Source organism: Ixodes scapularis, unplaced genomic scaffold, assembly GCF_016920785.2.
Source record: "Ixodes scapularis isolate PalLabHiFi unplaced genomic scaffold, ASM1692078v2 PGA_scaffold0__279_contigs__length_252992795, whole genome shotgun sequence".
Classification (NCBI taxonomy): domain Eukaryota; kingdom Metazoa; phylum Arthropoda; class Arachnida; order Ixodida; family Ixodidae; genus Ixodes; species Ixodes scapularis.
The window spans coordinates 60711336-60738316 of NW_024609835.1; the positions used below are offsets into that span (position 1 = coordinate 60711336).

At 43.6% G+C, this 26981-nt stretch overlaps 1 protein-coding gene across 3 annotated transcripts in view; it reads left to right on the forward strand.

Moving 5' to 3' along the window:
- LOC8030287 (GA-binding protein alpha chain) overlaps nucleotides 1-26981 on the forward strand; it is a 43410-nt gene extending 16429 nt beyond the window's left edge. Inside the window, exons 7-10 of one of the 3 annotated variants that reach the window (XM_029978641.4) lie at nucleotides 17096-17308; nucleotides 21122-21268; nucleotides 22921-23144; nucleotides 24121-26981. In XM_029978641.4, the coding sequence (XP_029834501.2) occupies nucleotides 17096-17308; nucleotides 21122-21268; nucleotides 22921-23144; nucleotides 24121-24315 (779 nt within the window). In that variant the 3' untranslated portion in view covers nucleotides 24316-26981. Of the gene's footprint in view, nucleotides 1-4855; nucleotides 4973-9167; nucleotides 9325-9417; nucleotides 9574-11217; nucleotides 14802-17095; nucleotides 17309-21121; nucleotides 21269-22920; nucleotides 23145-24120 lie in introns of those variants that run through there. The other 2 variants (XM_029978642.4, XM_029978643.4) reach the window with 2 other exon arrangements.

The window sequence follows — 26981 nt, forward strand, 5'->3', positions numbered from 1 at the left end:
TAGAAGATCTGGGGGCACTGAACACACAAAGCTGTGCATCAGGAAATAGAAATGACCACGGAGTTTGATTTATGCCTCTAAAAAATGGGCTAGACGTTGCAGCGGTATCGTGCAGTTGCTCCCGCTGGCGCTCGTATAAGCAAGGACATCGAAGCTTGATATCAATCCATTCGTCATGGATAAAGGCTGTTCGTAGCCTTTGTTGTCTCCGAGTGTCGCTGTCGACCAACTTGCCAGATACCTTGCCAGCGTGAATACCAACGCCACGATCCTGCGTCTTTTCGGAACCAACCGAGGTAAGAATGCTCCTCAATCTTGTCTCTATGCGAAAGCACCCAGCTTTTTAGTTTGCCTGCATATTCAGGAACTTTATTTTTAATTTGTGTTGATACTCGGGGCAAAAGGTTCCTCTTAGGCACCCAGAGAGTTTCCCAAAGAACTGTGCATGAGTATTGTGTCCAGACAGTCAAATTGACCGTACAGCTTCCATCCTTTATTTTTTCTATTGTCTCACTGTTTTTATTCTACTCTGTTTTCCTTTCCTTTGTCATTGGGCCCTCACACCCACAGTTCACATGCCGAGCGTACATACTAACCAGCTTTCTGTTGAGCCCCGGGAAGGCAGCAGACAGGAGAGTTTACAAAGTGGGAAGCTTGGTAGAACAGAATTCTGATCGCCACACGAATGATGTTGTTTCCTTTCCCTCTTGTTCATTTTACCTATGCTGCTGCAGCATCCCCTTTGAGGCCAGTTGTACTTTCGACCTCTGAAAGGCAGGCACCCTATCCATCGCATTTTCACAAGCGTGTTTTACGCTGGGGTCAATCGGAGCAAAAGTGAAGCGCCCGGTTTTGTTACGCACCAATTGTTCCAATCTGGCAGGTATTGAAAGCCAAATTTAAAAGTAAAAAAAATGCCTCTCCTTAAAAGATATTTTAGTAACTTTTATGGACCAGTGTGGCACTCTAGAAATTTCATTGAGGACATTGTTATTAGCATGGTATTTTGTGTGTTTTCATGAGACATGCCTGCTTTACGACCGCATACAGGCTAAAGAATGTCAGTTTTAAGATATTGACAGGCATTAACAAAATCAGCTCGTGACAGAGGTTTTTAACTTCAGCCGGTTGTGTTCATTTAATGGCTGTTTGAAAGGACAAATGTGAGCGCTTACCAATCTTTCAAGGGTTACCTCGTACCATACCATAGTAGCGTGCTGCTCGGAGGTATATGCAGCCTGATAATGTGCACCTAGTGCAGAAAGTGAAGCAAAGTTAAAGGGAAAGGTAGATTGCTAGTTTTTCATCTTATCCACAAGCAACTAAAAAGCTACCAGTTAAGCTATTTCTTCGAAGGAGTTGGAGGACGGGGGGTTTTAGAATAGAGTACGCAAAGAATAGTGTCGTCACCTCTTCGCATGTGTTGAACGCTAACCGCGTTTTTACACTTTGCAAGTGCTATTTTAGTGTATGCTATTTTTTTGGAAATTTTGTGCATACGCAAAGAGACATTGTGTTCCTCCAGGGAGGATTCGTGAAGCGCGAGAAGTTGGCTACAGCCAAGACGAGCAGAGTTAGAAAATGGCAGCTCCCAAGACTGCAGCTCCAACTGTCGTTGTGGGCACAATGTCGGCGGCATCCTCGTGGCTGCGTTTTTCAATACAGGACGACATTGCGCTCCTACGAAATGTGCACGTCACAAACGGCTTGGAAGACCCAGCTGGGACGATCGCTGGCAACTTGCTGCTTCCGATGCGCAAGCGTTTCTTGCGAAGGTCAGTACAAGAGACCTTTCCTGCCAAGGCAACGCGAGCGCACGCGATCGGTCGACCACTCGTGTCTCATTCTCATATTTAAACAAATCTAAAATGTTACTCTGAACCAGAAAAATTGTTTCTTCTCACGTTAGAGCATTTCGTGTATGAAATAAAAATTGTTACCGTATTTTGCTGGCGTTCCAAGCACGAGATTTAGAGTGTTTCGTGTGTGAAATAAAAATTGTTACCGTATTTTGCTGGCATTCCAAGCACGAGAGGCTTAAAGTTTTGCGTCGTGGCGGAGAAACACTCTTCTAGTTTCTCTTGCATAGCGTGCGCTAATGCAAGCACTGAAGTTGCATACTTTATTCTAAAACTTCCTAATATCTTTGACATTGCTTGTGACAATGAGGTGCTAATCTGTGAGCGAAACACGGGTAAAATTAAAATTACTTTCAGGCTAACAGGGTCACACACCATACAGGTTTCAGTTTCGTTGGGGGATAGCTTGCACTCTTTTGCTGTTGAGATAGTATTTTCTGGTTCCTTTAGAGATTTGAGTGCTTCTAGTTAGGGGAGACTATCCAACTTAAGCTTATCATTTACATTTTTTGTTTTATTGAAGGCAGACATATTGTGCTCGAAGGTTGTGGTCTAGCTCCCGCTACCAGTCCAGATTGACACCTTATGTGTGGTAGATAGCTATCATGATGCAGTTCTGCGATATGTGGTTTGTTTATGTACGAAGTAACACTAATTCGGGCATAAGTTGTGTGACAAAACTATATGGGAGGTATTCACTCAGCTTGAAGCACTGCATTGTGGAGAAAAAAAAATTGGCTTCAACCACCATTGATGTGGTCAAGGTTGAGATTTGCAACAGCTCTTCTATATGGTTTGCTGCTTTGTGGTTGTTTGGAAAACAAGCAAATGAGGGAAATAACTTGAACAGCCGAGGATTTATTTTGTCTAGAATATCACAAGTGGGTAATAGAAAGAAACAAAATTATTGGTTGGTCGTCATATTGAGCAGCTCCGGCGAGTCGGACGAGTGGCGTCGACGAACAGGAAGTGACCAGTTTCTGGGGGATGACCTGTACACTGTCCTAATGGCCCTAGCTCATGTATACATAGGGTCCTTCGTTTTCGGGTAAAACTCAACATTTCCCGGTTTTTTTTCCCTTGAACACACTTCTTGAAAATAGTGTTAAACCCAATTCTTCTCCAAATTCGAAAATAGAATTCCACCATTTTTAATATTATCTGGGAAACAGAAAGTATGTAGGAACATGTGCACTAGCTCCAGATCTTGAAAACAAACCTAGATTCTGCTGGCTTCAGTCACATAGTGAGCCCCTAAATGTTGCTTTTATTCCTATTGTGAGATATCATTTGCCCTCCTTCCCTTTTTGTTTTGAACTAACGCAAAAGGAAAAAAGCGAAAAAAGAAAGATGAGAAACTACTCTCACAACTTTCTTTTGACAGGAACAGCTAGCTTATATTTGGGTGCCATCGAACGGAAGTGATATTGTTGGTCATTACAAATGTATGTAGTTGTGTTGATGGAGACAGAGAATGCTGTACATTAATTGTAATTGCATTGTGTGCGTGTTTATTCAGCCGGAATAGTCGGCCCCAAAATTTAGCCAGTGAAGTACAACCACTAGCCTTGGGCTGCTGCACATGCAGATAATGATGTAAGCAACAAGAATTTAAGAAAATTTGAAAATACCAAGTGAGCTCTTATACTATGTTTCAATTTGTATACTTATGCCCTGATTGTGAAATAAAATCTATGTATTTAACCTGGTCAGTGCTTTTTATTGTTAATTGTACTTATATGCAAATATAACCTTAAAAATCCAAGTTCCCAAATAGTTTCTTTAAAATCCTGATTTTTCCCCGATTACCAGCTTGAAACAAAACGCCTGATTTTTACCCTAGGTTGTTTTTTTTAATTATAAATTCCGAAAACCAAGGGCCTTGTGCGCATGCTGTTGATGAGAGGAGATGATGCCTAAATTTCGCAATATACACTTCTTTGAAATTGAAGCGCGCTTTAAGAAGTCTGAGCTTGGCATTGCTCGTTTCGGTTCCCTCTTTAATGCTTACTGCTATTATCGTTTAGCGGGGAACATCCCAGTGGCATGTGAAAAGTCTATGATTGGCTGAATATGATTGGTCTTCTTTTTGCAAACGGGAGTCTTTGCCAGTGCAAATGACTAGCATATGTTCGTTCTTGTCTCGTGTAGGAGCCCCCCCCTTAATTTCTAAGTAACTCTACCATTGGCACACCATTAAGCTTCAAACACGCTTTGCTCGCATTCCGTACTGCTCACTTTGCTTGCCAGGCTCATTATGACAAGAAATATCCGCGATTTTGTGTCTTCAGGTAGCCGTTCCCATCCACACGGACACGTCCGCTCAGTCGAGTGCGTAGGTGTTATAACAACTCGCCGATGAGAACACCATTCAACTCTCAGCAAGAGCGGCAGGCAGGAACACGTCTTCATGCGCTTCGAATTCACTTCTATGCTCACACTGGGACTATAACCTTAGGACTGCACTGAACAATCTCGTCGTCTGAATACTCGCTGCATTGAGGGAAAGAGGTGTTTTTTTTTGTTTTTTTTTCATACCTGTGCCCCAATCTGCTTGTCACAGATGTGGTATTTAGGGCCAGGCCCAATAAGCTACGCCCATAAATATCTCAAGTCTGAGCTGATTTTCTCAGGTGCCTTATATTTTCACTAATGTCTTAGCAAACAGTGTCTGCTTGACAAAGTTTTGACTTGCTTGCTTTCTTCTTTCTGCCTGACTGTGGTCCTAAAGTAGGAAAATCGAGTGTTCTATGTTGCTCAAAAGGCTTCTTTGGGGGGGGGCTGCGCTGCGGCTGCTGCTTTGATACGTACTTGCAATGTAAAGGGCTTAATTTTTTGGAATTGTCACGGTCTGAACTAGGTCTTGTGCACTTTTTCTTTTTTTCTTTTTGGTTTGAGCTAGGTCTAGAGTGACTTTCGTGGATACAAAGGGATTTCAGTGATGCTTTTCAAAAGTTGGTTTCAATTCAGCGTTCTTCGTATGTGTTTCTTTCTAGTTTCTCTGTTGAGCCACGAGAAAGGGGCCGCCAGCCCCGAACCAGAGAGTGAAGACTCAGCGTCCCCACCGGCCAAGTGTTCCCGTCTGCCCAAGGAGACTGCGCAGGTGATACAAAGTAAGCACCCGATTCGTTCATGTCACACGAGCCCTGTGAGGAAGCCAGAAAATTTAGGAAGTGTTTTGTGTAGCCTTCGTTCAGTCTCAGAATTCTTTCACGGTATTAAACAATTGTAACGGTTACTGTAATCGCACAACTCTTCTAATACAGGACATAGAAAAAATCGAAGCTTACACAAGTTCAGGTTTGTGAGGTCCCACTGTTCGACTGGGTCTCGATTTTTTTTTCCACTGCTCAAGGCTTTGTTACCACTTGACTGAGGTGCCTGCAATCTGAAGGATGCTTATTGTGGGGAAGGCCGAGATTTTAGTTGCACGTCGAAAGATCCCCGGGTGGTCGAAATTACAATCCTCGGTCTCGGAGGCTGGGTGTGCCAGAGGCTTTTTGTGGGTTCGGCACATAAAACCCTCAAATTTTATTTTTTAATATGCTCCAAGTAACTTCGAAAGGCTAGGCTAGCCACGCTGCCATATACTTTTTCCACTTACCGTCGTCCTCATCCACATAGTTCATTTGTCCGGTATGGGGGACGAAAAAAAACAAACATTACAACTAGGCTCGAGGAAAAAGAAGTATGGTAAAAGAGTCAAAACAAGAAGGATTAACAGTTGTGATAAAAATGTGAACACTTTTGTCAGGAAGACAATGCCAGAGCATCTCTTTCAGATGTCCTCCTTTTAGCAGACCATTTTCTAAATCATTTGTTCTAGGGTATGTTGCTAGAATATGAATGCTCCTGTCTTCAGAGCTGTCAGCTACATCCTGTTGACTTCATTGTGCTACAGTGACCTTGATGGAGCTTCTCCCAAATCCACTTCTGTCCCTGTTGTGCATTAGGTTTTGCCCTGGACTTCGTACAAAGATGCCGTCTTCCCTTTCGGCTCTGCCAGCTCAAATAGAAAAAAAAGAGATTGGCCTATTCTCGAACCTTCGATTGCAAAAGAGATGGGTTCAAGTTCTTTGGACAAAGCCAAAACAAAATTGGAACAAACACTCACCCGTCTTTTGTCCATTCAATTCAGCTATAGCTTTTGGGCTTCTTAATTAGAGGAGGAGGAGGAGGAGGAGGTGGCAGTATTTTTTTATAACAGTAACCAGCCATCTCCCAGTAATTTCTTCTAAGTGTTATTCACAATAGATCTTTTGCCGAATTGCCCGAGCACTAAGGAACATGCTGGGAATGTAGGTGCATATGCTGCACACGTTTGCTTGATGTGTGTAAAATATTTTAAGTAAATATCCAAAGTAAAATATTGATCAATGCATGCACAAAGTTCCGGTTTAGAGAAGGTACTGATAAGGTACCAGTACATATGGAGCATGTAACAACACTTACCGTAGACTACCGTGCATCCGCCCATTCTGCACTAAGCGCCCACCCCAAAAATTTGAAACATCTGAAAAAAATATGCACAGTACATACAGTGCAATCCACTTATAATATAATGATGTACTACTTATAACGATAAGTTTTTAGAGTTTCTAGACGAGAAACAATCAGTTTCTAGTCCACATACAGCTATAATCGGTTATAACAATTGAATTTTGGGGTTTTCTCATTATCGTTATGAGTGTATTGCACTGTATACATGTAAAACTGATAACCTCACATGCACCCTCGTTTATTTTTTCATGATTATCTTCAAATTTTGAGTGGGCGCTTGCACGGTATTCTATGGTAGATGATTATGAAGCATGTAACAAGGCTTGGGTAATTTGGCAAAAGGTCTATTGAAATGTTTTTTTTTGTGCCCTTCAATTTGTTTGTTTGTGATGTTATTTATTTTTAGTTTTATAAATGTATGGAGACTTAGGCATATAACAAAGATAAGCTGAATTCTCTCTAAAAATAAGTGCCATAAAAGACGTTCCGAGTTTCATCATTCCGAAAACACAAGTTATGATGCAGCTTTGGGCTGCAAAGAAATTATTTGTGAGTAAAAGCTGAATGGCCCTTCAGTTTCACTGGTCCCTTTGCAGTACATTTGACAGTGCTTATTCTTGAGAGGCACACTATTTGAGAATTTCTAATTAGTTTTGAGTATAAGTTTCATGGCATTTTGAAGATGTAAATGTAATGCGGATGTAATCAGAGGCATAATAAACCACCCTTGGAACACTGAACATTGTGCTTGGTTTCTGATGGCCACATATACACCTTCTCTTGTATTTGCGAGACAGTTTGCAGTTCTTTGTTTTGTTTTTTCAAAGCAGAATGAAAACTGACATCAGCTTAATTTCAGCTTATTTCTCTATTTGTCCGTCAAAAGACAAAGTATTCATTAATTGATTCAATCATTTGATCTTCTCTGTACCCATAAATATATAGCCTTCTTTCTTTTGTAATAGTCCCTCCACTACAGGCTAACTAACCTATAAATTAAAAATTCTAGGGGTATACTCTTTTTCACCTTATGATGTACCGCAGGAAAGGCTACAGGCGCGAGCTCCTTGCTCTAGGGTACATCTCGTCGGCACAGGCTGTCGTGCAGTAAGGACAGCTGCCAACGCTATGAGCTTGCGCTTCTAGCTTTCACTGCGGTACAACAGAAGGTGAAACGGAGTATAGAAACCTACAAACACCACAACTACATAAATTTAAAAATTGTATGTGTTTTTTTTACTTTATCAATTGTTTGTAAAATACCTTTCAAAGATAAACCTGGAAAGAGTATGTTGTAAATTCTATTGTAGCACTTTGAGGAAGCATAACAGTCCTTTGTTGATTATTAATGGGGAACATGTGATACCTTGTAATCTGTTTGCTGAGAGTTATATGGTTTTATACTCCAAGGTTTATCCTCACATACATAGTAATTGCCTTTGAGATAGAAATGCTTACAGAGAAAACTCTGTTTAACAATGACTGCCATTCTACAGTTTTTGAGGGAGTCTTTTTGGAAACCGCAGTATTGCATTTTCTGCTAGGGTGACTGCTATGTCAATAAGGATTACTTTGATTGTAAATAGTGATGGGTCCATTTGTCTGCTGTCTTTCCTTTGAAACATTAGCTCTTTTTCCTCACCTGCGTATATTTTTTGTATCAGGGTTCAAATTGTCGTTTTGTATTTGTTTGAAATCTTCATTGTTTTGCAGTTGCTTAGCTTTCATGAGACTGTAGAAAGCCTTGACTTTATGGTGTCAGGGCGTTAAAGCTCTTTGCCTGCTTTGTTGGTTTTGGCATCAGTTTTATTTACCACCCATGTATCTGCAAAGCCAACCTTTCAGCGTCCTGTTGTAGATTGAAGTTCTTGAAGCCAAATAATTTTATTTCCTAATTAATGAGCTTAGGATCCAATTATGTAGGTTTAAAATATGCAACTAATGTGTTTTTGTATTTTTATAAGCTGGTTTTGTCCTCGTTGGAAGCAGTACTTTTCTTTGAGATAGACCTCTGTTTAACAATGAAATTCTCCTCATTATGATAAGCTATTAACTACTTTGCATGTCATTCTCTTTTAAATATTTTCTTTAATTTTTTTTTTTATTATTTGAAAATTAAATTTAGGGTGGATCATGACCAATCTTGCTCAGAAACTGCATGCTTTCCAGGTCTACAGTTGGTATCAGTTGATTGTAAAAAAGATATGGTCATGTATTTATTTCCCACAAAACATTTATTTTCTTTCGTCAGAAATTTGTGCACTGCGTGAAAGCCAAACCTAGTGCTTTTCGATGAGTCACATGTTTGGTTATCTAGTGCTGCTTTTGTAGAAGCAATGCTAAGTGTAGGATATCATTAGTGTTACCATACTATTATATGTGGCATCCAAGTACTAGTGGCATTTTTTAAACGAGAAAGAGTGTATCATTTCTAAAAACACTTCAAGCAACATCGAATTATTTTGAGTGCAATACTGGAACTCTGTAAAAGTGCCAACAACATAGTAAGCCTCGAAAGTCAAAACATTGACTAGAACAGCCCTCTAACGCAGTTAGCCTGAAGGCGTGATCAACAGTTTTCTACCTTGCACTTGAGTAGGGGGCAGCAGTTACAACTAGCAGTGTATTAGTAAACTTTGGTGTTCAACCCCAGAAATGAACCAATATCATGTTCCTGTAAGCTGTGTCGTATGGTGTAGATGGGTTGAGTTCTAGCGGGGGGTAATTCATTATTCTCACACTTAATTCGCTAGCATCTGGTTAGTGTACAATACATACAATAAAAAAAGGGATCCCTCTTCTCCGCAGTCATCAGAGCTGGCAGCAGTTCATCACAGTCCCCAGCACCCCCTGCAACAGACAACTTCCACTGGCCGAGAGACGCTGTTGTGATGCTGATTACGCACTGTCAGGATGAGGAGAGGAAAGAGGGCTTTCACACCTTCACCAAGGCATTTTGGAGCAAGTAGGTATCTTTTTCTCTTCTTTTTTTTTTAAGCATTGATTTTATTGCTGGGACATGGGAATAAGTATTACCATCCTCCTTTTTGGTTCCTAGGATTTCTTCGGAACTAAAAGACAGGGGCTATAGTGTGAATGCCAAGCAGATTGAGAACAAGTGGAAAAACCTGAAGAAGACTTACAAGGCAGTGAAGGAAGGCAGAAGGGAAGATCATGCAGGGAGGGACCACAGTGCCTCCAGCAGCAGTGGCCGGTAAGGGGGGTAACAAGCCAACTTAGGAATCCCAAATTCCTAAGAGCCAAGCCACTCAGTTGAAGGGGCACTGAAGTGGAGTTTGAAAGTGTCTTTTCTTATGGCACGAGCTTAATCTGTATGCTTTTTGTATCCTAGAAAACCCAAAATTACAATCATGTCTGGCCCTTTTCATCTTTTAAATGTGACCAAATGTCGTCACACATCTTTATCTCTGAGATAAGTCTCAGCAAAGTGGCTTGTTTTGATGTTTGGTTGAGTTGAACTTTAAGAGGGAAAATGACCACATGTAACTGTAATTTTGGGTTATCTCAGGAAAGGGACATGTCCCAATGTTTGGTTGCATTTTTAATAAAGAAATAGGTAGGTCCCGCACAATTGTAATCTTGGGTTTTTCTACGACGCTTGGGCGTGTAGATGAAGCTAGCGCAACGGGAAGGCGACATCAAAATCTCACTACAATGAAATTTTGGCGCTTATTTCTTGGTCTATACGTGTTCAAGGAAGTTGTATCACATCGGACACAACAATCTCCTGTTGAAATAGACCAAAAAGGAATTTTAAAATGAATTAAACGATTAGAAAAGGGCGCCTGGTGGATGTCGCAAAAGCCCCGTTTGGTATGCCCATCTAGGAACCTTGACAGGTAGTGACAATGCCTGTCTCGCCTAGAATAAAGTGACCAGACGTCCCGATATAGGCAGGACAGGTCCCGCTGTCCCGCGAGCGTGCTTGTAGGATGGTGTTTTGTCCCGCTTCGGCTCCCCCAAATCCCGAATAGACAAAAGACACGGCTAGACGAAAAAATCGTACCAGTGAGAGGGTGCTTTCCCTGAACAATGTGCAAGAGATCCATTTGGCAGAGACGATGCTGATACTGTGGGCATGTTATCTGCAAAAATAAATACATTAATACTAAAGAAATATTCCAACCAAAGGTATTAAATGTGCTTGGAAAGAAATGTGTACGATCTATATGAAATACTAGAAAGATATGATTTGTTACCAAAAATTTAAAGTTTTCAAGCCTCACAACACTATTACCCCCCCCCCCCAATACGCATCCCGCTTTGGGGCTCGAGGACTATGGTCACTTTAGCCTAGAACTATATATGCATTGAGCCTGACGTCATGCCACCAGCTCTCCGGTCACTACAAAAGAAGACGGGAAGGGGGACCCAGACTTTCTTTTGTGTTTTCTCTACGTCGCTATTGTCCCTCTAGAAGATTATAGAAGATCAACCTATCACTCAAAATTCATACAAAAGCAGCTTTGCGGTTAGTTGCTGTGGCCCAATCGCTGGTGTGCTTCGGCCGCTGGAACAGCTAGGACGTCAACACCAACCTTTCCGCAGCTCTGCTCGTCTTGAGACAATCTACGTCACGATTATGCCTGATGTCACATACTCTCCACTGGCTGCTATCCGGCCATTTGCCAAAGGGAACCATTAATAGTGAAAAATTCAGCAATCAGGCTCAAAAAACAAATGTGCGATTGTCATTTACAGATATTGTGGATCATATTCAGCCTATTTCTGAACCACCGGGTGTATTTCAAATTTTGTTGAAGTATCCCCTTGACGATTGTATCAGAGCACCGAATCGATTGTAAACAAGCGAAACAAATATTCTTGCCTCTTGTAGGAAGACTTGGGCCTACTTTGAGTTGATGGACAGCTTCTATGGCCGCAAATCGGAACAAGACTTTCCGATGATGATCACGATTCCCGGAGGCCTCAGGGTGATGAGGCCGTCCAAGGAAATCCAGGAGCCAGAGAGCCCAGGAAGCAGTCATGGAGGCGTCACGTTGCGCTCGCACAAGAAGAGGAGACTCCTCCAGATTGAGGAGTACCTCGAGAAGAAGGTCAAGATCGAGGAAGGGAAGCTGAAGCAGTTCACGCGCTTCAACGACCTCTTCGAGAGGTTCCTCGAGCAGGCAGACTTCGACTGACAACTGCACCGACGCCTGCTGTCGAGCTCGTCGGCGGTTCTCTCAGCAGCCTTGCCCACTTCGTTTTCGTGCTCGTTCCTGCGAGTTCATGTTTTCCAAACGACTGATTCACTTCGTCGGGGCTTAGATCCTTGGGTTTCAACACGCTTTTGGGTATAGTTTCAGCAGACATTTGGGATAACACACTTTGATGGAGCCTCTTTTTTTTTTGTGTGTGTGCTTTAGGTATGGGGATGGGAGACTGCACCTTTCATAGCAATTTACCCATGCCCCATGTTGCCTAGAGCGGCATTGTGCAAGTCATTGTCTTGTCTAGCCAAACATTGTGATTTTTGCAGCTTTGTAATTTTTATTTTCATTGAGCATTAATTTCTAACTTCACTCTCATACATTCATATAAAAAAAAATTATGGTTTCCTGAAAATTTTTTTGATCAAAACTGCCTTCCTTTGTATGCATGCTGGAAGGGCTCACTGCACCATATTTGGGGTTTGTTTCATTTGTTAACTTGACAAATGCGCTTGTGCAAGAAAATCGTTACACATACCTTAAAGCTTCGAGAGAACGTCCACCCCCGAGAGATTGCTTATCCATTTTTCTGGCGAAATATCTGTAACATAAAAAATTAAAAAAACATCGCCACCCCCGATTCCCGTTGGCAGTCACGCGATGATTGACGGCAATCAGATCCCCCGCGCGATCTGCTGTTTTGGTACATCTGATAAGCGAATTCATAGCAGGTTCCCGTGTTTTCGTCCGCGATTTGTGCGTGCGATATCGGCTCCTGTAACACGCGAGTTGTTGCCACATGTATATTTCATTATAAAATGCGAATCTGCTGCATCTGCGGTATTCGTTCCTGTGTTGTAAGAGTTTGTTGTGGATTCACGCGTTTTTGTTTGCTATCTGCACTTGCGAAATCTGTTCCCGTGACAGGCTAGTTTGTAGGGGGTTCCCGCGGGTTTATTGCACCATAAAACTTGCATCTGCTGCATCCGCAATTTGCAGTGTTCGTTGCAGTGATATGGGAGTTCTCGGTGGGTTTTCGCAAATCCTTCACACGATAAAACACGAATTTGCTGCATCCACAACCAGGAGTGTGTAGCGAATTCCCGTGCGTTTATAGCATCGTGAAACGCGAATTTACGGTGTCCGCAATCTGGAGTATCGGTTCCCGCATCACGTGGTTTGTAGTGGGTGTCCCAATTTTTATCATTAATTTTAATGCGAAAGCATCAAGTCTCGCGGAGTGAGCCGACGTCATCACACTAAAGTGCGAAAACGACACCTTAAATCCTTTCTTTAAAGGGGCCCTGCAAGGACGTTTTTTACTGGTTTTTAACTTGTACCGAACCTGAGCGCGCTGAACGTAGTAACTTAGTGAAACTTATCTCTCCTCGAAATTCGCTTTATTTTAAAAGTTATAGGCAAATTAGAATTACAAAAACAAGCAAAAAATAACCTCCCTCATGACGTCCTTGGTTGCTTGAGTGGCCGTGAACTAGAGGAGGGGTAGTGAGATATGCGAGCGCTCACGGCTGCCGCACTCCGTGTCGACGGCGCGAGAGGGCGCCACTAAACCATATTCTGAATAGGCTGTATGCAGTGGGCAGCCAGAGTAGCTTTCATTGCATTTGCTGCGCGATTAAACGCTAATTCGGCATAACACTTCATTGACCACAAACGACAGCAAACACGGGGTAAAGATCAGTTCAGAATGGGAGCTACTTCGCGCTGCCATACTGCGAAACAACCAAACCACAAGACGAAGCTTCTCGCCGAAGGCCTTTGGAATGCTCGGAGCCGGTCGGATCCTCCAGTCCCTACGACTACAGCGCCGCGGCGTACATCCGAGACCTTTCCGTGTCGGCACCTGATCCCACTACTTCTTTCTAGTATGCGCCGCCTTTTCCACCGCTTGGTGGTGGGTATGTCGACGGGTCATTTTTTGTTTCCGTACTTTATCAACTGCATTCATTTCTTTTCTGATCTAAAATACTGAACAAAAACTACTTTTAGAAATAATTGAAATGGTTTGCGCCACTTATATTTTGTATATCGACCAAAAAGAAGCTTTTAGCAGCCCTGACCAGTAGTAAGCCCAGGACCAAATACCACGGGTTGCGTTCGTCGGTGGAGGAGGTTTCCGCGTCGTCCGGTTAAAATATGACGCACTGATATTTAGCTACTCTCTCCGTGCCTGCTGGCTTGCTCGAACCCCAAGAGACATGGTAACTGCAAAAAAGGTAGACGCTTAAATATGATTGCAGGGCCCCTTTAAGTGTAGCCAGCTCCCAGCTATGAAACCCCATGAAAAGCCGAGACATGGCACCTAGTTTCCCTGATCCCAGAGGAACAAAGTAAAGCTGATGAATTTTTGGCTTCAGTCCAATTGGCTGGCGTGCGTCGACGAGGCTCCCATTGGCCACTGCGCGTCAGTTTGAACGATTGCTCACCGAATGGCTCTGTGTGACCACGAGGCAGCAGCTCCACCGTTCCACGCCCAAGGTCAGCACGTTGTACGCCGCAGACTAAAGAAGGGAGCAAAGAGTGGTGTGCGTGCTTTCGCATTCACAACTCATAAGAAGTGCTTAGGTGTACCTCGAGCCTTTTTTTTTGATAAAGTTTTGCTGTGGCATCCCCAGAAATAGCCCACCCCATGTTTTTCATAATTCATCTCTTAATTTTTGGGTGGGCGTTCTTTTGAAACTTTACAGTATATGTTTCTAGCAGGGTTCCTATAAGTCATTAGAAATCCTGAAAACACTTGGAAGCCCATGAACTTCAGCCATAAAATGTGCTTTATTGATAAGGGATTGGGCTGCACGAGGAAGAAATAATGAAACTCAAAAGCTGTAATCAACTTTTTGGCTACTTTGGTGGATGATGCGAAAAACAGAAGTAGCAAGTAACTTCACCTATTATATTTGTATGTCAAACAGCTTTGTGGAAACTGCACGGTATTAATAAAAATATTTATAAGTGCGTGAGCTGCATTAAAGTTTCCAGTAGATTCCACATCAGAAGGCTTCTTTTCACTGTTGTGCAGCAAAATATCCTTTGACACAAAGTCATTAAAATGAAGAGCTTACAAGTTCTGGGACCTTGAGAATCTGTCTGTGGTGTTGTTAAATGCCCTCTAAAACCAATGAAGTTTTTCTTTTTTTAGCATGTGGTTTTTTTCTTTATGTGTTGTTTTTTCATTGCTTTGTATATCTGTGGTCATGGTCATTGATAAAGAAACAATGGTTTCAATAAACTCAAGAATTGCATGGTCCTCATGTCAATATTTTAAGGTTTACACACATCACAAGGGAGAGAAACTGTGTCTCAACTTCTGCAGATGAAGGTGTAGAAAGGAAACTGGCCGGACAAGATTGGTTTTTCTGATTCAAAGACAGTAAAGTGGCTGTGGACCACATATTGAGCCTACTCTAATCATTCCTACTCGTGACGTGAAGGCCAGGATTAGCAGACACGAACGACAAGTTCGATGGTGCCTGTATCAATCACGGGGGAAGCCTCGAGACATCTCGTTCTTATTGACTGTTGTGCCACATGAAAGCTGGAACCCAGGGGTGTGCTTGAGAAAAGTCATCACTCCGACATTGAAGATGACAACAAACTCCTTAGCCTAATTAGGGCCCCTCTGATTCTAGAAAGAACTTAGCTGCTCTCAGTAAAGGCCAGAAATTTTTTCGGGTTTTGTTTTAGTTTGTTGGAGGGGAGGAGAACCAAGCATGCGTAAAACAACAGATATTTAACAGCCGTAAGACTAAAAAGGAACACTATTTTGCATGCATACACGAAGATTGTGTTGCACTGGAGACGAGACTGGACAGTGGCAGTGGCACCAGTTTGTATCGCAGTTTTTGTTGTACTCTTGCAGTGAATGTGAAAAACATAATTGAGGTGTGCAGGCTCATCCATGTGCAATTTGAATGCTTGAGACAACAGCCCCGATCATGGGACAACAGGATTAAAGAAAGTCCTATAGCTAAAACTTTTGAGGGGTGTTCTGACCCCTGAACACCCCCCTGGCAATGCCCCTGCCTGCTGTATGCCTCTAGCAACCTGTCCTGTATAGTGCAGGTACTCTACATATGCAGATGCTTGATTTACAACTGCTTTGTCCCAAGCATCTGCCTCAATATTGTGGAAGATTGCAACAAACTGCTTGTGACACCTGAACTTTGTGAATGGAAGAAGCTTGACAGCTGCTCAGTTTATTTGTTTTGTGTCCAGCCCTTCTTGCCTTTGATGTGATACTGGGGGATCGATGCTTGTTAAATCGGAGCACGAAAATGCAGGAGAGGCATGTTGCAGCTTGGACTTGACTGCTTTGCACCGGTGCATGCTTGTCAAGCTGCTCCACTCTGCACTTGTGTGCTCGGAGACATGGTAATGCGAGGGAGCATTTCGGGTTGCTTGGTGGGCTCGGAAGACTAGGGTGGACACTTGATACATTCTTTGATTATTTTTCGAGCATTTTAGAAATGATGAACATGCGCTTATTGTGTCATGCACGCATGCTCAGTATTTTACGGTAGTCATTTTAAGAACTATCCACGACTGCGCTCCTTAATAATTTTAAAAAGCCATCAGGATAAAGGTCAAATCAGAAGTGGAGTCGAGCCAACAGCCAATTGGGGGTCATCCGTAATGCCAAAACAATTCAGTTATGTATGAATAAGCTCGCTCCAGAAAGATCAGGGTTGATTTTGGCTTCCATTGGCTTCAGTTCTATCTAGGAGGAACGAGTGTACGACTTTTGTGCCGTTTATGGTTGCCAACTTCAACCACCAATCGTGAAATATTTCTACACGTGTGGTGGAGTGAGGCAAGTCCAAGAACAGGTTCGACTCCGTGTTCTTTCGGTCCTGTTGAAGTGTTGCTGACTGCAGCGCTAAGGATGAGAATGCAGCTCCGATAAATCCGTTGAAAAACTTGCAGCGCCGTCCACGGCACCGAAAAAAGGGTCCCGGAAACTGTCTGTACAGAACTGGTTCTAGCTGGCGACGGAGGAAATGTGGGCGAGTAACTGCATTAACCTCTCTTTTTCTCTCTCATTCTTTCCAGTGTCGTAGAGTAGATGCTGCAGAGGCAAGGAGGAACGTACAGGACCTTGAGATTTTCGTAAAATGTCTATTTGGAGAGAAACTAAGGAAGAGGAGATGAGAATGTGCAATGTCGTCTGAGCATCAAGCTCTAATTGGAAGGATGGTGGGTATATACAAAGGCTACCTGCCTTTGTCTCCACCTACCGTCTTCCTCCAATCGGAGCGAAAGAGAGCGTCGTCTGCTTCTTGCACAGGGTCCGGCATTCAGACGCCGAATGCCATACCCTGCGCAAGGAGAAGACAATGGTTTTTTCTCGCTCCGATTGGAGGGAGACAGCAGGTAGAGACGAAGGAAGCTAGCCTTTGATCCTACCCATCGTCCTTCTAATCGGAGGTCGACGTTCAGCACTCTGACGTCGCCTCACTTTCTCGTCTCCTCCTCTCCCTCGGTTTCTTTTCGCATTAAGAGCGAGCGAGAGGAAGCTTCAAGGTGGTCTCGTTCCCCGCCCAGACCCGACGCTGTGGAAGCCCGACCAGGTGCTCCGGTGGTTCCAGTGGGCCTGCCGCCACTTCGGGCTTCAGGATGCCAATGCCTCGGACTGGAACCTGACGGGGAAGCAGCTGTGCGAGCTGAGCCACGCAGAGTTTGTGCGCAGGATAGCCTTCGACCCGGGAGACCTCTTCTGGACCCACCTGGAGCTACTGCGCAAGTGCAAGATCGTCGGTGGGTTCTTGAACCTTGTGCAGAGTCAACTTTGTGCTTAATGCTCGACGTTGCGACGATTCTGGTATTCGTGACTGTACAGGGTGCGGCCGTAATTTAATGACGCATTTGGCGCGCCTTGCAAAATTTGAATTCCAAATGTGCGTACCTGAAATTGGGCATGTAAATACAGTTCCACGAGAAGTATTATGTCTATTTTTTTTTAGAGCTCGAGTCGGAGATGGTAAAATATTAAAAATAGAGTAGAAACGGCGATCGTGCATTTTTTATGGCCTATAGCACCAATCTTTTTTGTCTACACACTGCTGTGTGAGCTTACCCTTAGGCGGTCATGGTCCTATATTCCTTTGAAAGTATTAACTATCGCAATTATCTAGCTTGGTGCCGGCCTCTACTATTGATTCTTAGCGCTTTTGCATTTAGCAAGCCACCTGGGAGTGAGCTCATAAACATATGTGCGGACGACAAACAGGCTGGTATAGGCCACAGGAAATACACAACCTCAAATTTTGCTTTATGTTTCATATTTCACTACCTCTGAGTTGAGCTTTAAAAAGAAATAGCAAACTTCTTGCAGTGATGGAAGTGCTCCGCCAAATTGCGCCATAAATGAAAGTCTGCTACATCTTGTGCTGAAGTACCATTTTTGCTAAGAATTGCACCAGGCCTGTGCCAAATAATTATGAGCTAAAAAATATTAAAAAAAAATTATAATTGTTTGATTTTAATATTTAGAAAAGTAGAAAGAAAGAGAAATGGTACAAATATGTATCTCACATCTCTACTCACCGTATAGTTAGGTTTATCTTAGTTCAGAGCACAGTCGAAGGCTCCAACATGTGCAACCACCAGCACAAATAAAAGCGCAAGTCATGGGACATTCGCTGCACTTGATTGGTTTAGTCGAGAAAAGAACACTCACAGCAAGATAGGTGAACGGCATGATGTTGCACTTTGATGCCGGTTGGTCCCATTGGGTCGTAGAGGCGGCTCTGCTTTAAATTAAGGTGAAACGAAGTATTGAGATTGCTCATCAATCACTGATCACCGACATTGTCTTAATTTCTAGAAAATGTCGGCGATGTCAGGAGCTAAAAGTCGCTAGAAAACATTGTCGAATTGTGGGAAGGCGGCTACTGTGGTAAGACAGTACCAGGGTCTTTTACCCCTGATGAAATCACCCGATTATCACGTCTGCCGCATGCTTCCGTGCTGCCTCTCACCACCAAGCGCACGTCGAGCTTCACCGCTTTGCACAGGAGCGCTAAGAGCAGGGGTGAGCACCTGGGTTAGTGCAATAGGTGCAGTAATTTTGCTCAGTACTACACCAGGTCTACCTTTTTAGAGCGCAGCTTTTAGGTGCTAGGTACTCGTTTCGGGTTAAGCGGCGTCGGCCACTGAATTTAGTGGGGAAACTGAATTGCTGTTGAAGTCATTGGACGTCAATTTCCCCATTAAATTTAGTGGGGAAACTAAACTCGCTAAATTTAGCGGAAAAAATTTCGCAAAATTTAGCAGGAATATTTCCCTGCTAAATTTAGCAGGAAAGTTTTTGGAAAATTTAGTGGGAAGTTTGGCAAAATTTTTTCTCTAAATGGGAGGGGAGCAGGAGAGGAGGAGGGGAGGGGTAGGAGGGGCATACCCTCCCCTTTTTATCCTCCCCTCTTCCTCCTCAAGAGCTGCGCTCTAATTCAGTATTACAGAGAATTGCAAACATCTTTCATTTTTCGGTCTTCATAGTAGGTTCATCTCCAACTTAAAAAAAAAAAAAAAATTGCCCAGAAAGAAAAAAGGAATGTTGGTCTATATTTGAATGAATGGTAGCCGAGGTTGTTCCCGTGCAGCCATCGATCGAAGGAACAGCAAACTTTGACTTCACTCTGGTTCGAATGCCGCTAAGCAGCAGTGTCGCGTCAACAAATGTAGGTTTTTATAATATTTGGGAGTGGTTGTTTTGGTAGTTTATAATATTGAAGTGTTGAGTTTGGTAACTTCATAAAACTTGGGAGACGCATCTTTGTTGATAGACGTGTTAGCGGAAATGCTGGTTTTTGCAGACTTTTATTTGCAGGCTAAATAAACTACTGGCTGTTAAAGTGCGAGGGGGAGAAGCTTTATCCCAACAAAAGTGTTGTGCTATGATTAATTGTGCATTTATCTTTTAGTACCCTTTGTAAGTAGAACCTACTCTGACTAGAGCCTTATTTCTAAGAAGAAGGCTCTATGTTCCTCTGGCGCCCTATCTATTCTTATCACGAAGGGTGATAAGTTATATGCTCTAGTATTGAAGAGGAACCCTCATTCGTAATGAGAGATGAACCCATTTAGCGACGCAATCACTTCATTTTCAAGTGATTTTCTTACCGATGCTGCCACTGCTCCAAAAGTGTCAGTGTCTGCTCTAAACTAATATTTTGCTTGCTACAGAACCTGCTACGGAAGGTCATATGCCGCTTCCATTACTATTCTTGCAAAACTGTGTTCTCCTGCCTTATTTCAGGTATATATGTTTGTAGTTAGAATTTTGCACGATATGCCAAATGTGTTGGTCCTTACGGTTGCGCCTTGTACATTACATCAACAAGGAGTTACCAAGGGTTGGTTTTTTAGATTAAAATCAAAGGGCTTCCCTTAAAACTACTGTACTTGAGGAAACTTTCTGTGGCAATGCAGTCAAAGGTACAGGCTTTTGTTCATGCACTCTCCCAGACAGAGCGCCGATTAAAGCTGTGTGTGCGCTCTCCTCCTCTCCTCAAAAATGCCACAGAAAGTTGCCCCCGAGTATAGTGTAGTGGAAAGTACTCATCTGGGGCACTGACCTGAAAATTTGTATGCCCACCATACCCTACCCTTTTGAAGTAAAATGGAAAGAAGTGCCAATGTTATGTTTGGGCTTGCAGTGTTGCAAAGTGTGTTTGTATTGGCCAATACAAACACAGTGCCTTTGTATTGGCCATGTGGCTCTTACAACTTTTGTTTGTGATGTAACTACTTTGGAGATGTACTTTACTGTGCTCTTTTTGCCTGTCAAAGACAGATGAAAGGAGAATGTATGGTTGCTAGAGAGAAATACAGACTCTGCTTTTCCGACTGCAACGATAGAGTGCTCTTCGCCAAATGTTCAATCTGCTTCCGAAGGTAGCGAGCGCTAGTGGCTAAGATGAGATGTCAAAGGCCTACCAAGTGATTTTTAAAAATTTTCACCAAGGAAATGGCAACCGACGAAACCGGCAAATATACATGGAGAAGAATAGCATCTTTTACCGAAAATGGTCCCCATTTTCTGTTGAAAATTTGTGAAAGTTGCTTATAACTTTTAAATCCGATGGCGCTAAGCGCTGAAACTTAGGCGTCTGGTATCCAGACCACTAGCACTACTTTCAGGTGAAGGGGTGAAAAACACAGCTTGGATTCCCTTCAAATCCGCTCTACTTGAACTACACCTAATGCATTTAAATTGAATTTACATGCTCTAATGTTATCATCCTGATCGGTTCAGCGTAGGATATGCATGAGGCACAGTTTAGAAAATGCTTTTGTAATTAGAGGAGAAGACTAAGTGTAGGTAAGCATGTTAGTTGCAGTTATACATTGCTAAAAGTATAAAGGCAAGGACAGACAAATGGGCATATGCCTATAATTTTGTAATTCACTTCAGTCGCACGAGTGTCCGTTTAACATGCGAGATACCTCCAGTCTCGGCTCATGTACCCATACAGGTTGCCAAGAAGACACTGAAGTTCTCTGTATTGTTTAGATTTTTGCTTCTCGCTTTCGTGCTTCATGCGGGTCACTTTGTTTTGTCTCCCGCAGCCGTGATCCAGCAACCCGTGTATGTCCAGCAGACGCCCCAGATGATCACCATCCAGAAAACTGTGACCCCGTCGCCTCGAAACCGCATTCGGGTGCCCAAGCTCTCACCCAGGGTGGCTTACGAGGGATCCCCAGGAAACAGGACAGGTAGGAGGGTGCCTTTCCTCCCAGCTTCCCATTTTTCCACTACTTCTTCTCTTTTTTGACAGACCGCCACGCAAAACTAGTATCGCGAAATCTGCGACGCAGATTTCACAGCAAAATTTATTCAAAAACATTGCCTCTTCACCATAGTAGCATGGCAAAAGCAGTGGTGACGCAGATTGTGATGTGTTAGTGTGGAGCACAGAGGCAGGGAAGCTTCTGGACGTGACATGACGCTACCAGAGATAAGCCAGAAGTGTGGAGGGTCACGCCTCCAACGATGACCAAAACCAGGAGACGCTATTAAACGAAAAGGAGAGCTAACTCAACAGCTATTTTGGTCACCCGCTTTCTTTCCTCTTGTTTTCTGCCGCTCTCTCTCACGCTCTCTTTGGAGAAGCATGGAGCGCGCTCGTTTCACAGAGCAAAGCGCTGCCGTATGTCTGACCTTGTGATGTTTTACCCCCGCTGGGAGTAACGCGGAAGCACTCGAGGACGAGGTTCGGCTGGTACCCGTGTCCGATTGGCGAGCAGATGAGTGCTGTGTCAGCGGTTACCTGGCAGTTGGCCTGTCGACTTCATTGCATGGCGCCTAACCGGATATGGTTAGGAGCAGCCATATAACTCATTCCGCGTTAAAAAATGCTACTCAGAAGAACAAGCTTCCGAATGTCTCCGAACGAGAGTCAAACTCAGGACCCCACGATTCTGAGTCTGACACTCTTCCACCGTTAGGTCTTCACTACACCAAAGGCGGGAAGCGTGTAGGTAACCGCATGACTGCATTGTAAGACCATGTGATATGAGGTTAGGCGATTCCGAAAAAGATTAAAAAGAGTCGTGGGAGAGCGCAGAAGTGAGTGAAACCAACACATTTTGCGTATACAGACTTCATCCCTAGGGTCAGAGGTAATCAACCAGGGTTTCTATTCACATGAAATCAGTCGTTTGAATAGTCACAAGGCTCTAAGGCAGTGATTCTCAACCGCCGATATTTCGGGAACCCCTTCTGGATCGGCGAAGACCTCATCCACCCGAGGAGAGGGGTTGCGGTTTTGTAAGAAGTAAGGAAAACTAAATACGTGAAAGCCAACTTTGAAGCCTAAAAACTGAGAATAATCAACCCTACCCACTCGGCGCATATACTTTGGTCTGTTTACCTTCGTAAAACAACCAGCATCGATAATTTAAAAACAAAAAAATTTTATTGCTTGGTTCGGTTGACAGTTGAGGGTTTCGAGGACTCCAAGAAGGCCTTCAGGGACCTGAAAGGGTCTGCGGACCCCCATATGGGAAACCACTGCTTTAAGTTGTTCACAACCATGCTCATAAGGATATGGAAGAGTCTACCACTCGTTCTAACTCATAGGGTGTGGTTTTTTACAGTGATATTCCATACCCAGAGCAACAGTTCTCTATCGATTTGGTCGCAGAAATCGAAGGTTTTACTCTACGCTGGATACTATTTTTTCACATTTTAATGGGCACCACCTGCTCCCACATTTCCTTAGTAGTTATATAATAAATCACAAGTTTTTTTTGTTTGTCTTTTAGCATACATCTTGCCAGAAGAATTAGGAAGCTATGGAGATTTGGTGCTTGCCCCTGTGTTTGGGCGGGAGTAGAGAGTCAAGAGAGCCGTTCTCTGGGTGCAGGGAACAACGGCCAGATCCAGCTGTGGCAGTTCTTGCTGGAGATGCTGACGGAGCGGGACAGCCGGGAGTACATCCAGTGGATCGGGGACGAGGGGGAGTTCAAGCTCAACAACCCCGAGATGGTGGCCCAGTTGTGGGGGCTGCGGAAGAACAAACCCACCATGAACTACGAGAAGCTGAGCCGGGCGCTGCGCTACTACTACGACGGCGACATGATTGCCAAGGTCAGCAGTCTCTGCCGCCTGACCTAGGCTGGTTCACACGTTTGCGTTCATGTTCGAGTGTCAACACACTGGCACCGTCTACCAGGGGTTGTAAGTTGGGCACTCGGCGAGAAAATTGGCTAGATCGCGGACTGCCGAGATCGGCCATAGCCACACTGCGATTGGCCAGCGCCGAGGTCAAATGCAGCGCGGACCAATTGAAGCGGTCGGCCATCTTGCTTAAACAATAAAATGTCGGGTCTTCTCAGGTAAGACAGCCAACATTTATGAAGAAACGAAAAAGCCAACGTGCAGTCGCCAGCTATGAACTCGCATGGCATGGGAACTGGCACTGCGGATCACTAGTGATTTAATCGATCGATGTATGGATTAATGTTTTGCGTATCGAAGAATATTTATGACCACTTTGCTGGCAGGCCTCGTAACAATGGCTACTTGCTTCGCGCTTGAGTTAGCAACTCGCGTTGCCGCATCGTCGCCGTCGGCTAGGCTCAACACAGTGGTGCATGCAGTTTGGTGCCTGTGCTGATTTACACAAGCACCGTCAGTTTTTATTTTACTACTTCCTAAATTTAAGTTTTCTCATTTGAAAACATTGGGCTGACACATGAAACGGTAAATAAGAAAGGTAATTAGTAGATTTTAGGCATTTAATTTGCTAATTATCGCTTCATGCTCTCTACCCAACGTCCGCCATAATAAATAATGTTATCGAAAGGAATCATCTCTTTAATTCCAATGAGCTTTTTTTTTTACCATTTCTTAGAAGACACTTCGTGTATGAACACAGGATAACAGTAAACAGCAAGAACATGTAGCAAATTTAAACAAAGGCACGAATGATAGCCGCTCTTGCCCAACCGTACTGCATCCACATTTTTTGGTCTCTGAATCTCTGCGTGATGACGTGAGCCTGCATTCTTACCCCCATGTTGTTGAAAAAAGCCTCATCTGCGCACTTCGTACTCACTTGCAGGTGCACGGGAAGCGATTTGTCTACAAGTTTGTGTGCGACCTGAAACAGCTGGTTGGCTACAGTGCGTCTGAACTTAACCGGCTCGTGCTGGAGTGTGAGCAGCGGCGCATGGAGAAGCTGGGCGGGAGCATCATGTCCATGACGACGCTGGAGGTGCCCACGGGAGAGAGAGACGACGACCCGGACGATTTGTGACCGCTCCCACAGCCGGGCTCTATGACGCGGTGCGTGGCGCCCTTCCTCCGGGGCTGCTCCAGCCCCTGAGCACTCCAGCCTGGGGGCCTCCTGCGAGGCACGCCAGGAAACAGCGGGGCCCGAACTGCGCGGGGACGGACAGTTCGGACACGTACATCGTGCTCCTCGAGTTCACACTCCACGCCAACTCGTGTCATCGTCGTAGTGCAACAGGGTCAGAGTGCAGGGGTGCAAATTTGGGGCAGGAGAGGCAAGAAGTTGTTCGCATTTGTGCACCTCATTTGTGAGTAGTTGTTGTAAGTGGCCGGGTGTTTAGGCACCAAGAAGCTTCCACCTTGAGTGTGAAAGATATGTATGTGATAGGCACATACAGGCACAGTTAGCGGTCATTGGTAGAGTGCTGTTGGCAAGCATCTCTGGTGCGGTTTGGGACTTTAATCAGTCGAGGAGGGGAAATGAAGAATTCTTGTTTTTCCCTAACACCGTTCTGCGTCTCATTGTTGTTTTGTACAACTCTCGCTAAATGTCCACTCATTGGGCCTATATGTGCCTATTGCAGAACCTGTGATACAAACTTAGGTGTCCAAAACAAATCTTTTGATGCCTATGATATGTGCTCTTTATTGTTCTTTAGATTGCCCTTCACTTGAGAGTACTGAAAGGGCTTACAATGAGGGTGAGCCCCTTTTTTCATAACCAGGCCTTAGCACATATAGGCTCGTATAACGAAAGTACCATGAGTTAGCACCGGTGGCGTTTGTTGTACCATCCACTAAGGGAAAAGAGGGCTCGACGCAGCCTATTTCTGGTGTGTAATGCATGGTGTGCAATGTGACTTTTTGTGTGGAATCAGACGCAGCATCTCTGCCTTAATCATACGAATAACTGCTGGGCATGACTTTGAGCACAAGGTGCCAGTGTAGAAACCGCGTGACGTCAAAGGAAAGGACTAGTCTTTGTTTCTTTCTGTATTGTAGAACACTCCCTAGTGAAAGACTGCTTTTCATATTGATCCTTGGTAGTGTGCAAGCAGTGCGGAAAACTGTCCTTCCCTTGGTATCGAAAAAGGGTGTGTATGAAATTTCGCCCTTCAGTCTCGTGCTTTGTCCAGTGTCTGGAATGTTTCGATTGAATGTAGAGGTGGTTTCTATTTCTGATGGTATGATCCAGTGTCTATATCATTAATGTGGTTCATTTTGCTTGCCGGCCAAGCGGGAAAAAGACTTCAGCGACCGGTTGTTTGTGTAGTGGTGACTCTCTGGACAGAGCTGCTCCACTGCTTCACCTGCATTATGGATGTTTGGAGTATAAACTTGTCATCTTTTTGTTCCTTTCTGCGTGGTCAGACATAGAACAATGAGTACTAAAGCTTTGACCTATAAGACATAAGAGTTGAAACTATTACCCATAGTTTCTTGTTAATGGTGCACAGTTGGCCTCTTTGCATATTTATTACCTTTGCCTCAAAATTTAGATTGTTACTTTTGCTGATTGTTTTAACATACTTATTAACATATTTTTCTCAGTAAAATTAGGGGTTTTTAAGGGCGAGTGTTTAGGATGGGTATTTTACACACTCGCTTGGTATATGATTTGCACATATGGGTACCTAATTAAAAAGGTTCCTAGCAATTACATTGGCTCTTTGCATGTTGATCTTGAATAGTTGTCTGTGGGCCTGCAATGAATCAGGAAAATTGATTACGGCTGTGCTCCTTGAACTGTGTGTAACGTTTGGACTCTTGCATTTTTACTTCTGTTTAACCTTGGGTGTAATATTGATGCGTCATATTCAGAATTTGCTTTCTAATTATGGACAGCAACATGGGTGGATGTCATACAATGCTCTAAGAACTGGTATGACTGCCACATATAGACTGCTTTACTGAAGAAGGGTGAGGGAGTGGAAAAGGGCTCCCAGACACTTTCCTTTTTGCTGGGTTGGGGTTAAACAAGTACCTAATTAAAATTTTTTCTAGCAATTACATTGATTCTTTGCATGACGATCTTGAATACTTGCCTGGATGCCTGCGATGAATCAGTAAGATTGGTTATGGCTGTCCTCATAGTGCTTATAATGTTTGAACGCTTGCATTTTTTCTTCTATTTAATCCTAAGTGTAATATTAAAGTGTCATATTCAGAATTTGCAAGAGAGGAACTTGGATGGGAGTTATGAAACTGTATTTTACCAGACACCGTCACTTTCACACATTGATGGCAGATGAAGTGCAAAGGAACAAACGAGGACATGAAGTAGACATTACAGTGTTGTTCAATATTTCTGTATTCAACATTCACTATGTGGAACCAACTAGCCTGCCTTAATATTTTCTAAGAAGGTCAGCTTCTGCCCCAACCCAGCGTGGCCACTGAATCCGGCACACTTTAGGAGGTGCTGCAACATTCAAAATGGTGCTGCCCACGAAAAAAATGGTCTATATGCATGCACTAAACCAATCTGAAGTTGGATAAAGAAATTAAGAAAGTAATTTACAAAGGAACCTTATGTGGCTGTCTTTAAAAACAAACAACAGGAAATCGGTGTTGGTTAGTCTTCTAAAAGGTGTGCCATTGAAATGTTGCATACAATGCAACATTGCATTTACAGTTTGTATTGTTTCAGTTTATTGATATTTATAAATTGTTTCTGGATAAACCTGGAAA